This window comes from Rhamphochromis sp. 'chilingali' (genome assembly GCF_963969265.1).
Source record: "Rhamphochromis sp. 'chilingali' genome assembly, chromosome: 9".
Taxonomy (NCBI): domain Eukaryota; kingdom Metazoa; phylum Chordata; class Actinopteri; order Cichliformes; family Cichlidae; genus Rhamphochromis; species Rhamphochromis sp. 'chilingali'.
The window spans coordinates 20,290,005-20,304,160 of NC_137936.1; the positions used below are offsets into that span (position 1 = coordinate 20,290,005).

Here is a 14,156-nt window from a genome sequence, read left to right on the forward strand (position 1 = left end):
AAAAGTCCAAGTCAAGTCACAAGTCTTAGAACATTTTTTCAAGTCAAGTCTAAAGTCATAAAATTAATGACTCGAGTCTGACTCGAGTCCAAGTCATGTGACTCGAGTCCACACCTCTGGTTATGAAAGCTATAAAAGACCAAAGTCCAGAAAAAAAAACCTAAGGCTTAATTTCACTGCTCTGCAGCTGGTGGAAGAATAGTCTAAAGTAAGCTTTTCTCTGCTAAGGAGATACGATGTCCGACACCTTGTCCTGAGACAGGAGTGCGCATGACGCAGGTGATCGCTGAAGCTTTCAGCCGTGAGAGCTGCACACACCTCCGCAGACCGAAGGAGCACGGAAGGCGCTGTAACCAGATCCCGAGTCTGTTATTTCACCTGCCCGTGCTGTTTCTAACCACATTCATGTATTTTGAGGTCGATCGGGAAGGATGAAGAGCGTTTTTCTTCACTACGTTTTTTTCTGGGTGACGTTACAACTGATTGCTGTACCTGCCACAGGTGAGTCGCTGACTTCGGGATACCACACCGATACGATAGAGACGATGGGAAGGTATGACGCCGAGTGAAAGATAAACAGCAGCACGCAGGTATAATCCACAAGCTGAAAGCTGGCAGTGGCATTTTAGATCCAGAATAGGAAAACATAACTTTTTAAAAAATCGAATTGTGGGCGGAAAGCGCGTTTTAAAAAATTCTTACAATGAGTTCAATGTTTTGTTTTAATGTGTGTTGAGTTGTTTCGCAGGCATTTCATGAGTAGCAGACCAGGAATCATTTCCACATGCAGTCTGGTTTGAACAAGCTGTCACGCGGATGGCGTGTCCCAGGGAATTTAGTGGTTTATTGCATAACAATGTTTTATTACTTTTTAATTTAGGAGCCTGTAAAGAAAAACGATATAATCAGTATAATTATCTATAATAATCATAACGGTTTCTAAAGGCTGTCTGCAATGTCACTATAAAGAACAGAGTTTTATTTTTTTTTTAGGAAACCTTTAATCAACTAAAAAACTTTTAGTACTCAAAACATTCAGTGTAATAGTACTAAGTGCTTGCTCTCCATCATAGTTGAGACATACATATTGTATTTGTACACCTATAGATAAGTTAAAGGCTTTCAAATGAAATAAGATGCACTGATGTAACCAATAATGTGATTCTGATAAGGGGCTTTTCCCCTTGATGAAGTCCAGGTGGCTTTAACTGGACTAAAGTTGTTTTTGAGCCTTGCTGTGGAACAAATTATTATTTTTAGTGATATTTAAATTCACCAAGCAATGGAAATGTATGACACCAGCCAACGTGGATGTCAGCCATGTTGAAGAAACTAATGCAAGCTTTAAGTGTCTTGACTGGCCGCTCTATAGAGCCAGGAGAAGTGTGGGCGTTTTTAAAAATTGATGGGTTTTGGAGCTTTTCCTTTCTGCTGCACTTCTGATGCTGCTGGAAAGAGTCTGTCTGACTCCTGAGCTGCAGCCAATAAATCCAAACTTTAGACAAAGTTAAAGAAAAATAACAGTTGGAAAAATGGTAAATCAAACAAACACATTCATAAAACTGTAAAGAAAAAAACAAAGTCAAACAAACGGGTAAACTCCATGTTCTTATAGTTCAACATAATCAGTATAATATTAGTACATGTCTGTGCTTTAGGAATATTTAGCCTGATTGTGCTGTTGGCCATCACACTGAGAAAAGTAGATGTATAGGTTGTTGAGGTACTAAAATGGGCCATTTTAACCCGTTGCTAGGTGGTTGCTAGGCATTTATAATTAAACTTTTGTGGATAAAAAAAGATTTTTTTTAATAGCTGTGAAATTAAGATGAGGCTTTCTTAAGGCATTGTAGGTGCATGGAGGCTAAAAACAGATCATTTTAGCCTGTTATTAAATGGTTGCCAGGCAACATATTAGTATCATAATATATTGTGCATAACTCTGCTTTATGTTATTGTTGGGAAATAAAAGCGATACAATGCTTTAGTGAGACGTTATAGGTTCGTAAATGCTAAGAATGCGTCATTGTTGCATGTTGCTAAGTGGTTGCTAAGCAGTGTGAGGACATCACAACATCTGATATTCACAAAAACCTTCCTAAATATACCTTTCTGCCAAATTTGGCTGCTCCAATCACTGTTGAAGATAAAGTTGCTGACAAACACACCACTGAAACAAGCCCCTCCCCTCAAGGCAGCTTTCTTCTGATTGTCTGCCTATTGCAAACAGTTGGGCAGGGCTTCTGTGCTCAAGGTGGTGAGCTTCTTAATTCATTCAGTAAAAGGACTAGATGCTACAATCCCTGATACGGCATTGCTTCGAATCGAGAAAGTCTTGAGGGATGGCTGTTATGAGGAAAGGCAGCCCAGAAACTTTACCAGGGGGACGCATTGTTGTGTGCCTCAGCTTCACAGGGTGTTTTGTTTTTTACCCAAGCTAATCTGCCATTTTTACCGTTTACCTTCCTTGGTTAGCTTTAGGGATTAGAGATCTGATCTAGATTATCATATTACAATTTAGGAGACATCATCAGTAGTGGACCTTGGATTCATCGGGTGTTTCGGCCATTATGACTAGACACCCTCATCCAAGGAGGCCGTGCCAGGGTTGATCAGGCCCCAGAGTGTGTCAATGGTTTATGTTAATTTTTTATTTCTTTACTACTTTCTTCTGTTTAGTTTTCTACAATTTATTTTCTTCTATCAATTCACTACAACTGAGAAGTAATACTTACCTCTTTAATATTTATGGAACCTCACTTATTCAAAGGTATAGAAAAGATGATAGAGAGAGGACAAAAGAGACAAGATAGGAGAGAGCAGAGCAGAGAGGAGAGCCGGAAGGGGGGGGGCACCTGATCTGGCATCCCACACCTCCCCGCCGGATCGGGCTGTACGCTCGACCTCCCCACTGCCTCCCAGAAAAGGGAAGAAGCAGAAGGGAGAAGAGCGGAACATTTTTCCATTTCTTTTTTCTCTTTCATTCCTCCTTTAGGTTTCACTACCATGAGGTTAACTGCACGGCTCCCAAGAGGACCTGGGGTCAACCAGCAAAATTTTTAGTGTTAGGTTTTCTACCCTTTTGTCACCCTCTACTGAGGCAGGCCCACCACAGGTTGATCAATCCTGGGCGTGTGTCTCACGGTTAGCTGGCTGCCTTAGCTGCCCAAGTGATGTCAGCCCTCTTTAGCCATAGCCGGTGACTGGTCCTCTCAGCAGTGTTAGCTAGTTCTCTTATAGCCTGCTGTTGCGCCTGTCCTCTGATTCCAATCTCTCTAAGCAGTTTTGCTGTTGCATTGTTAACAAAGCCCCTGCACCCCACTTCCAATGGGCGCTCCTTGATCTTGCAGCCTCTGTCCTCTGCCTGTCCTTTCCAAAAAAAAAGTCTATTAGACTCCATTCCCCAGATTTCACTCCATGTGAGTTTCCTCTTTTCCACACACTCCCAATCCATCCAGCGACCCTGCTCGGCCAGCGCTACAGCTCTGGCATGTCTTACTGTTTCCTCCTGTCGACGCACCTCCTCCACCACCATTTTTTGACGTTCCATTACAGATGTCTGTTGCCACAGAACCAAACTTGTCAGTGTTTTCTCTCCATTTCAAGTCATTACAGCAGGCCAGTCAAACAAACTGGAGGCTCTTACTGCATTTGAACCACAAATATGGGAGTGGTAAGAATCATCGTGTGTGTGCGTGCGTGCGTGCGTGATGTCATGTCCACGTTGCTCACAAGCTGTTCGCCATATTACAGTGTTTTCCCCAACTACAGGGAAAGTGGTTCCTGGAGGTTCTCATTGAAATTGATTGTAAAAAAAAAAAAAAGAGAAGAAAAAAGTGCTACACCAAAAACCCACCAAGATATTGCTTTGGTTGTCAGCAGATTACCATGTTGCCAGTAGTTTTTCCATGTTTTCCTGCAATTATTTGCTAACTACTACCCCAGAGGTAATACATCATGGTAAAGGAAAATGGAGACACTTCACCTTCAAAGCAAAAGCTGTGCTTCAGTGCTACACCCAGCATTTTTCAAAATGTGGAACTTTTATTTTGAAGGCAAAGCGCCTCCAGTCTCCCTTCAGCTCAGAGCTGTCAACGGTTTCCATTCAGACTGTGACCGCAGCACTATGCTAGCAATCAAAGCAATTACAAGCAAGCTTTTTTCCAACTGGTTAGAGAATACATATTGTTCCCTAGCAACAGGCGGTTGCCAGGGGGTCACTGACTGGTTAACAGGTCTGTGCGATTGGGACTTCAGCAATCACTTTTCTGTTGAACACCATCAACTTGAAGCAATCACTCAAGTGTTACAATTTTTTCCCTCCTGACCAGTGGTTGCCAGATGGTTGCGTAGGCATGTAGGCTGGAGCCTTAAGAAACTCCTGTGGGGAGCTTTATTTCCGGTGTCCTATTCGCGCCTTGTTTACGGTCCAAAACAAGTTTAGCAAATGAATGAATCAAGCGGCGATTTACATTTCTATATATGTCTTGGGCATTTACCCAATATATCTGTAAATGATGTTCATCGACTTGTCGATATTTTTCCCCCGCGCCTCAGAGCAAAAGAGAAAAGGTATTCAAATTTTATATTTCTCAGTATCTATAAACAGCTGTCCCTCGTTTATCGCGGGTGTTATGTTCTAAAAATAACCAGCGATAGGTGAAATCAAGTAGCCAATTTTATTTTTTGACGGTGCAAAACGTTTCGCGGACATACAGTACTGCACTTCAGAGTCACACTGCTAGCGATCGATGCAGCGATTCTGTACTGTACAGGAGAGACGTCACGGAGGAGATCGTCTGCAGCGATCAGGAAGCAGGACACAATGTGATGTAAAAAAAAATAAGCATGCAAACGTGCACTAAAAAATCTGCGAAACAGCAGGTGAAAGGTGAACCACGTTATTAGCGAGGGACCGCTGTAATTTTGAAGGTAAGTCACAACATACCCTTCGTAAATACTAATGCATAGAAACCCTTACCAGCAATCATTCATTTTTTGTGTGGCTTTTTTTCACGGTTTGTTAACATGCTGTGTAGGTGTGTACTTGACTAGCTGATATCGACATAACGGGGGAAACATCTGGTTTGACTATTGTTCACCTGTAGTTTGAATGCTGAACATTTGCCTATTTAAATCATAAGACCAGTCACTATACAGAGATGTGCTTCTGAATGTGGACGATGTGTCTTCTGATTCTGTAATGCAGTTCTGCTTGTGTTGAGCGATGTAAACAACTGATCGATCTAAACTCCTTAAACGTCAAAATTGATCATTAGATTTTTTTTATGACACAACAGTGGTGAGTGTTCCCACCTTCTGCTCTTTGTAACTTAACGCGATCTTTCCGTTTTCGAGTTTTGGACATGATTTTGGAGTATATCTTCGCAGTAGCGGGGGCGATCATGGCTCAAGAGTTGGGAGTTCGCCTTGTAATCGGAAGGTTGCCGGTTCGAGCCCCGGCTTGGACAGTCTCGGTCGTGTGTCCTTGGGCAAGACACTTCACCCGTTGCCTACTGGTGGTGGTCAGAGGGCCCGGTGGCGCCAGTGTCCGGCAGCCTCGCCTCTGTCAGTGCGCCCCAGGGTGGCTGTGGCTACAACATAGCTTGCCATCACCCAGTGTGTGAATGTGTGTGTGAATGGGTGGATGACTGGATATGTAAAGTGCTTTGGGGTCCTTAGGGACTAGAAAAGCGCTATATAAATACAGGCCATTACCATTACCATAGCGATTGACCGCAAAGTAAAGCTACCGGAAATGTACAACCCTACATCCGGTCTCAAACCAGGAAGCTAGCATTTTCTCGTGCACAGGGTCTACTGGCATGCGTTGTGCGACACTATCTGTTTTGTTTTGTTTTTTTTGTTTGTTTGTTTGTTTGTTTGTTTGTTTGTTTTGGGGGGGGTTTCTTGCTTGGGCCATGCAACAAAAGTTTCCCACTGTATCAAGCGACTCACACGGTGTGACGTACCTTCGCATGACCGTGTGGAATGACAGGAAGCGGACGCTCATGGTACACATGAAGACCGTGAGGGCTGCAAAAAGTCATGGCATACAGGCAGATTGCAAGTGTGCTCAATGTTGACAAGGACATAGTCAAAGCTGTGGTCCTTACAGATGGCTACATCTAATTAAAAGTAAATATTTGACCTGATTAGCTGTGTTTGAGATCTGGAAAGCAAACATGGAATGAGAGCAAGTTTTAATCAAAATGAGGTTTTTCGTTTACTGCCTGAAAAGCTGAAGAGCATTGCACGAATAGTGTGTAAAATATTTTAGATCATGATGAGTTTAGAAAGTAGCCTTTGTTGATTCTTCTCTGACATGAACCGGGTACTGTGCCATCTGTCTGTTGGACTCACAGGGAGCATATCTGTCACTGATCCGTGCAGCACCGCGTCATGGCATATGGCACCGGCACAGCTCGAAGCCAATTATATGACAGATGATTCGCTCAAATCTCTCACACACATTTGCATGCATTTCTCCTCTGAGGAATGCACCGAGATGTACAACTTCTGTACATCTCAACAAGCAAGTCCAATCTCCCCTCATCTTTCTGTCTCACTTTTGGTCTTTTTTTCCATCCTTATGACTTCTCCCTTCTGACACAGTGTACATTTGTCACAGTGCTTTCACTTTATCAAAGTTTCTGCCCTTCCCTCTAAAAGTTATTACTGTTTCATTAACAAACCTCAGATATATGAGGGATAAATAGACTTAACTCTATTTGGGTAGAATCACCTTCTGTCCAAACTGTGCTAAGAACCAATGTCAGTCTATTTGCAACAGATGTGATATATTACAAATATAGAGCATTTTGTGAACCACAGGCATGAATTTAGGAGAAATCACATGCAGAGAGAGCACAATAGTTTGTCAGAGCAGATAAGTGGCTCAATCATTAACTGGATGCAGGCAGGATGGTGCTTGTAGTTAGGATTGATTTTTTTTTCTTGTTTAAAATTATCCCAGTAAGACACCTGTTTGATGACAAAATTCGCCACAATTGCTTCTCAGAAGCAAAGCAACCAATATGTGTTTGTCCAAGTCGAGAGATCCTATAGAAACTGGATGTATATTCCCTTTTTCTCACCGCATTGGTTCTTCTTCTTCTCCTCTTTTTTTCCCCTGATTTATCTGCAGTGTAAACCCATCTCCACTTTCATATAATAAATCTCCTTCTGTGACCAATCCTGTTGGTTCCTTGCTATTATAAATCCTCTGCGATCGCTGCACCTGAAGTGTTCTAGGTGAAATGTTTTTTCTGACGTGTGTTGGAAGCAGCAGAGAGGATTGTTCTCAGTTATGCATGAAATAAGACACCTCATATACGCCAACTCCATGTCATACTTTATATCAATGCCTCCCCGCGGACAGTAACTGCACCTGTGACAATGATGGCGTCATTTGTCACTGCCAAGATTTTAAACTTTCTCTCAGGAGGAAGAGCCAACCTTTTAAGACACAATTTTTTGGAACATTTTATATTAAAACTAAAAATTTATCTGCCTGAGCTGTCATTCAACCTGCACAAATTATGCTAATATTGCTTTTATTGCTAATATTTTTTTTAAAATATAGTGTCATTTCATGTCATTTCATCAAATGCTTCCCATTTGACCATCTCAGATTTGTCTGAAAAGATTCCAGGAGAAGCAGAGAAACGGTTTTACGTCCCTTCTGTCACTGTTTTCTGAATAAATATTTCAAGGAATGAAGGTTCATTTTCTTCCTTTTGTGATTCTGACTATTTTCAGAGGAATGTTTTTGTTTGCATGTTAACCTAATAAACAGTGTGACCTATGAATCATTAAAGCATTAAAAATACTCCTAACTTGAGGTCAACCAGTGTTGTCTACACATAACAGACAACTTAGTAAAGAACCCATTTTAAACAATATCTTTAGGCTCTTTGATACTAGCAGCCTGTCACGTAAACAGAATTTATTTGTGTTACTTTAGATGCATTTATGAAAAATTTAAAAAATGACCCAGTTTCACAGGTATAAAATTGTATTTTCAATTAGATGATCCCCAAAGAAAGCTGAAAAGTAGATGTACTTAAAAAAAAAAAAAAAAAATTAAAACTGGCAGTTCCTAAGAAAAACTAGATCACTTCGATTTAAAGTAGCTTAACAACTACTGGAATCATTGGCATAAAATTTGTCAAATTGTTTGAAACCCTGAGGTAATGCTTTCTTCTTCTTGCCTCAGACTCAAAGCTGAGTCTGTGCCATCAGCCTCAGCTGTGTTTAATATTTTGAGCTGACAGTCAATTGATTCCTTGATATCTCGATGAGTTGAAGTCGGCATGTTGCGTTTAATGAAATGTGAGGTGTTAGATGTAATAAAGAACCCGCACACATTTATCATCCGTGACGCTTTGATTATGTTGTCTTTAACTTTAGAGATTTGTTGTTTACAGGCCTTAACTAATTAGATTCGCCATCACTGCTCTCTGTGGCATTCATCGATGCAGCAGAGACACACAAAAACAACCAGCTAATGAACATATTGGAGCTAAAAACCGAAACACTTGATTAGTAAAGATGAAAACTAGAGCTATAAATATTTCTATAAAATATGGGAAGGATTTTGATTCAGTTTTGATTCAGGTAACACAAACATAGTGTTATGCACTTCTGTGCGATGTTTAATTAAACAGTCTTATTGATAATATAATGCCTATAATATATTTTCCTTAACAAGCTTGCTCTCATGGCTCTGTTGAGTGCATTCACAAGAAGATCCAAATGTACACATGGGAAATGTAGTCCAAAACTTAAAAAACATTTCAGTTAACTGTGATGATTCTACAAGCAAAAGTAAAAATCAACAAAAGACACAAAGCAGGGAAGCAGAGGATGACTCGAGGGATAAAGGCACTGATTATCTAAGAAAGAAGGAGTAGAGCACACAAAATGAATACCCAGGAAAGCAGCATAACAAATTTAAACAGGTAAAAACATAAATAAATGGTGAAGGAAGTGCATCAGGTTTAGTTAATGAACCAAATAACTAAATATGATACAGCTACTACTTGTTTGAATTCTCTATGATGGAGGATCATTGCCACATGTTGAAAATAACCTTCCAGTTTTCCTCCTCTTCTGTGTAGTGCTGAACTGCTGTGAGGGGGACATTCTCCTTTTGCTGGACTCCTCGGGAAGTATAGCAAACTATGAATTCTCTCGTCTGTCGTTCTTCGCCGCCGACTTGCTGCGTCCATTTTCACTGGGCCGTGGGCACGTGAGAGTGGGGTTGCTGCAGGTGGGCACCGACCCTCACCTGGAGTTCGGCCTCGACGTCCACAGCAATCAGGAGAGTCTGCAGTCGGCCATGCAGGGCATCAGGCAGCTGAAAGGAGACACCAACACTGAGGCGGCGCTCGGCATTGCCCGCGAGCTGCTGACTGAGACGGATGTGAAAGTGCCAAAGATTCTCCTGTGGCTGACTGACGGAGTGCAGCCTGGTGACGTGGACAGACCAATGTCAGAGCTGAAGACGCGGGGAGTCTCCGTGTTAATAGTGTCAACTGTACATGGGAACTACCAGGTGCTAAAACGTGTGGTGACACCTCCGCTGGACTCTCACTTATACTCTGTGGACATAGACAACATTGACATCATCACAGAGGACCTGAGGAAGGCCATGATAGGTGTGTATTTGTGTGTTTGAAATGCAGTATGCGGTCTATTGTAGACTCAGCAGATGGTTAATGACGTTCAATTCCAGAATTATTTTCTCCAGTTTCGTGTTTAATGCCTGCCTCCCCTCTCTTATCTCATCTGTAGAAATCATTCGTGCTGAACGGCTGCGTGTGGTTGATTTGACCTCCCACAGCGCTGTGTTGCAGTGGCGCCCTGTTCTGAGTGAAAACAGTAGTTATTATGAACTCTGGTATAAGTCTGTGAGCAAACCAGGTCGTGAGATTAGACGTACTTTAACGGGAGACTCCAGCAGGGCAGAGCTGAAAAATCTGCAGCCTGACACGACCTACACAGCGTCCCTCCGCCCAGAGTCCAACCAGGCAGTGTTTAATACACTCACCGTAACCTTCACTACTTTTCCTGGTAAAAAACATTTAATGGGAAAATTCTCTTTTAATGCATGTGATTCTATAATACAGTGATGCTTCCCTAAAATGAAAAATAATTGAAGAGCTTGGTAGAAATCACTGGCATATCTTTCACCAAAGGCACCAGTTAAGGAGCTTTGGCTCTTTTCTCATAATCTTACTTAGAAAATGTTCACAGAGTAATTGTTAAATGGTTTTTATTCAGATTTCAGATGTTATTATGTTGCTTTTATTTAGGTTTCCATGCAAGTCTGAAGCTATTTACTGCTGTATTTTTGAAGTTTGCAGCTCTGAAGATGAATTTTTATAATAATAAATAATAAATAAGATTTATATAGTGCCTTACAAGAAACCCATCGTCAAAAGCCAAAGGACTTGGTCAATATGTGGCATTTGAACTCTCCAAAAGTTGATTCTGTTCATCTGGACGTAGTGTTTTCAGTTGGAGAAATGTTTCGTCACTCATCCAAGTGACTTCTTCAGTCTCAGCAGACTGCAGGTTTCCCCAACCTTATAAACAGCGTTTAAGCCCAGTATATTACAATACCCCATTTTACTCATTCAGTTGCAGTTTGAAGCATGCTAGGGTTTCTACAGGAAGTTAAAACTGATACTACCAGTGTTTTAGCACCAAAAGTTAAAATTGAATCCTGAAAGCCATCTTCTCACCTGCTGCTGTGTGTGTCCCTTCTTCTTGTGCACTCCTCAGATGTTTTAAGCCCAGCAGTGGTCCACCTGTCAGATCATGGTCCTCATCAGATCCGTGTAAGCTGGGGTCCTCTGCAGCTGGCTCGGGTACAGCAATACACAGTGGAGTACGGAGCTATTCCCAGTTCACATGTCCGCACTGTGACCTTACCCAGGCAGAAAAATTCAACCTTACTGACCGGCCTGGAGCCGGGCACTCAGTACCTGGTTACAGTCACTGCTCTGCAGGTGGATGGAAAAGAAAGAGCTATGTCTGTGAGAGCCTGCACACTGGCAGGTACTGATATTCCTTCTTCTTCCAGTTCAGTCCCATCTCTGCACTGGAAGCTGACATTTAGAAGTTGATACTTAAAGGCTCTTTTGTTGTTTTTAAATAATTGCTATTTGTAGATTCTGTATCAGCCTTACTTATTACCAGGCTGCTTAAATCTTTGCCTCTGTTCCCTCTTGCAGAAGCTCTGCCTGCTCTGATTGACCTTCAGCTGGAACCAGTAAAACGACGGGACTTGGGGGTGGAGGAGATGCAAGTAAAGTGGCAAGCCAGTCAGGGAGGATTAAGAGGCTACTGGATCAAATGGGAGACAGAAAACCCCCACAGCACCACCTCTTCAATGTACCTACCTCCTAGCTCCCGTTCAACGCAGCTCACCCATCTTGCACCAAACAGTCGAGTGTGTGTGTCCCCCATCTACAGCTCGGGCCGAGGAGACGGGCTGTGCTGCACTGCCACGACTCACAGAGGTTAGCTGGGCTAATTATCACCACTTGCATGTTTCCCTCTGCAATTGTGGTCATGCAGAAGGTTAAAGGAAGTGCAAATTTATGTTTTTCTGTCTCTTTTCTCTGATAGATTCCAGACAGTGGGGTTAACAACCAGTCTAAACCAATCAGGCAGCCAAAGCAAACCACTCAAGCACTAAATAAGTTGGATGCAAATATTTCATCTTGAAATTAATTCTAGTGTGAGGAAAAGGCTTTTTCAACAACTCCACCACCAACAAAGATGAACAAATACACATGCCACGTACTTAAATCTTTTTTCCAGGCAATGCGGGAAGACAATATGCCACATCAGCAGTGTTGGGCAAGTTACTATGAAAAAGTAATTAATTATAGTTACTAGTTACTACTTCAAAAAAAGTAACGGAGTTAGTAACTGAGTTACAATATTCTAAAAGTAATTCATTACTTGAAAAGTAACTATTGCGTTACTTTAAAAAAATGTTTAACCCTCTGGGGTCCAGGGTATAATTGGCCATTTTTAACTACTTTTGATTTTCCCTCCACATTTTACCTTTAAAAACTATTTACTTTGCCTTGTTTGGTCTCATTCTTTTCAGCACAACCTCACGTGTCTAAATTTGCAGTCCTGTTTTCATTTTGACATACTGTATTAACACAATTGATCTAAAATCAGACAAAAAACATAAAATCAGAGTAGAAAAAGTTATATTTGTACTGTAACAACCACAAACATGTTTAATGAATCATATTTCAGAACTTTAAATGCAAATATAAATTGTCAATTTTAAAATCCTATGCACAAGTTTTGCAAACAACAAAGTTATTTGCATCCATTTACTTTTTACCTTGATTTTTTAAAAAATAACCATTTCAAACTATTTACAGAACAATCAGCTGTTCTGCATTCAATAAGATGCCACACAAATTATTTGTGCCACTCCAAAACAATAATTTCTGTCCACTATAAAGGAGAACATCACAGCCTGATACCTGCAGGTCTGACAGCAGCAGGTGTATCACTCCTTTTTCTACCTGGGGACAGCAGTCGCCTCATTGTTCTGACACACAACACAAAACTATCCACAACACTACACACTAACTACACAAGACAACACATTAACTACACACTCCAAACACGCTAAACTTCACAAATCTCTCACATCTCAAAACTCTCTCTCTCCCCCTCTCTCTCTCTCTCGCCGTCACTCCTGAAACTTCCCGGTTTTGTTTTGTTTTTTTGTTACTCTCTGCTTATGTCTGCATGTATTTGGTTTGTTTAAGGCGCCATCTAGTGGTCATTAGCTGTAATCAAGAGGCTACTTTCACCCGCTCAGTCTTTATGCCAGATGACCTTCCTGACGCAGCCCTACAGATACTGAGATACTGAAAACTAAGTAAATGGGGAAACTTCCTGTTCTCTTGTCATAATGCACTCATTTAGGATGAGTAGAAGTGATGTTCTGCTTCATAAATAAGTAACTCATGCGTTCACAAAGGGGATAAAGATGTTAACTGGAGCACTGATTTGATCCCTCGATGCAATGCAGAATGCATTTTGTCGTTGCACATCTCACATTTCAGAAACTTTTTCTTTTTTCTTGTCTTACAGTTACGCTAACTCAGTGCAACCTGTCATCTAATTTAAAAAGATGAGTATACCCCCTGCCGGGTGCTGCTAGCATTAATGACACAAATAAGAAGGAAGCCTCGCTCAGTTGGTGATAAAAATACTCCATCTATCTTTCCTTAATTGCTAATCCAATTCAGTGATATGGGGCTGGAGTCTATCTCAGCTGTCACAGGGTGAGAGGCGGGGTACATCCTTGACAGGTCGCCAATTCATTACATGATTAACACAGAGGCCGACTCATATTCACAAGTAGGCCCAATTTAGAACCACCAATTAACCTAATATGTCTGCCTTGTCTTGGACCTTAATAGAAAGCTGGTGCACGCGGAGAGAGACCATGCAGAAAGTCTTTGGCCTGGATTTGAATCAAATACATTATAACGTAACCTTATAACATAAATGGAGAAACCCTCTGTTCATTTTTGCCTAGAGTGCCAAGAAACTGTAAAATTTCTACTGGTGAACACTGCAACGTGTCCTGAATAAGGAGAGAGGAATTCCCACTAAGTTACTTATTCTAACAAAGGTGCAAAGTATTGATTTTCTTTAGGAATATCTGTTAGTAGGTTTCATGACCACACGCTAAACAGCCTTCACTTCCCTTAGGATGATGGTAGCAAACTTGCAACGGAAGCATGTTTATGCAAGGAAGTAGATTAATCTCCTGTGTTTCATTAATATACACCTCATGCTCTCCGAGGACTCGAGTATCGTGGATGCTTTGTAATGTTCTGTGGCCTGAACAGTGGTTGTGTTACAAGAGCACAGCTCCAATGATACAGGCGAGATCATTTTATTCCAGTAAGTCCATGGAGGAGTAACGCAGGTGATTCCATCTTCAAACTGAAAAAATCAACCAAAAGGCCAGTTAACTAGAGTCCAGCGTCTTACTAGCTTGTTCGAGGATAATAACTAATATATCTTCACTTGATATTCATTCAAATCAACGATGAAAATTTCTTCAGAACTTTTCGTGAGCTGTTAAAACTCCT

General features: G+C 41.3%; 1 protein-coding gene across 1 annotated transcript; it reads left to right on the top strand.

Annotated features, from left to right (window-relative positions):
• Positions 1 to 326: 326 nt before the first annotated feature.
• Positions 327 to 14,122, top strand: LOC308403293 (von Willebrand factor A domain-containing protein 1-like). The gene is made up of 6 exons (XM_080892587.1): positions 327 to 501; positions 9,123 to 9,662; positions 9,799 to 10,077; positions 10,792 to 11,067; positions 11,244 to 11,531; positions 11,641 to 14,122. The coding sequence occupies exons 1-6, from the start codon at positions 432 to 434 to the stop codon at positions 11,658 to 11,660; spliced, it is 1,473 nt and encodes a 490-aa protein (XP_080748713.1). The 5' UTR covers positions 327 to 431; the 3' UTR covers positions 11,661 to 14,122.
• The last annotated feature ends 34 nt before the right edge of the window (positions 14,123 to 14,156 follow it).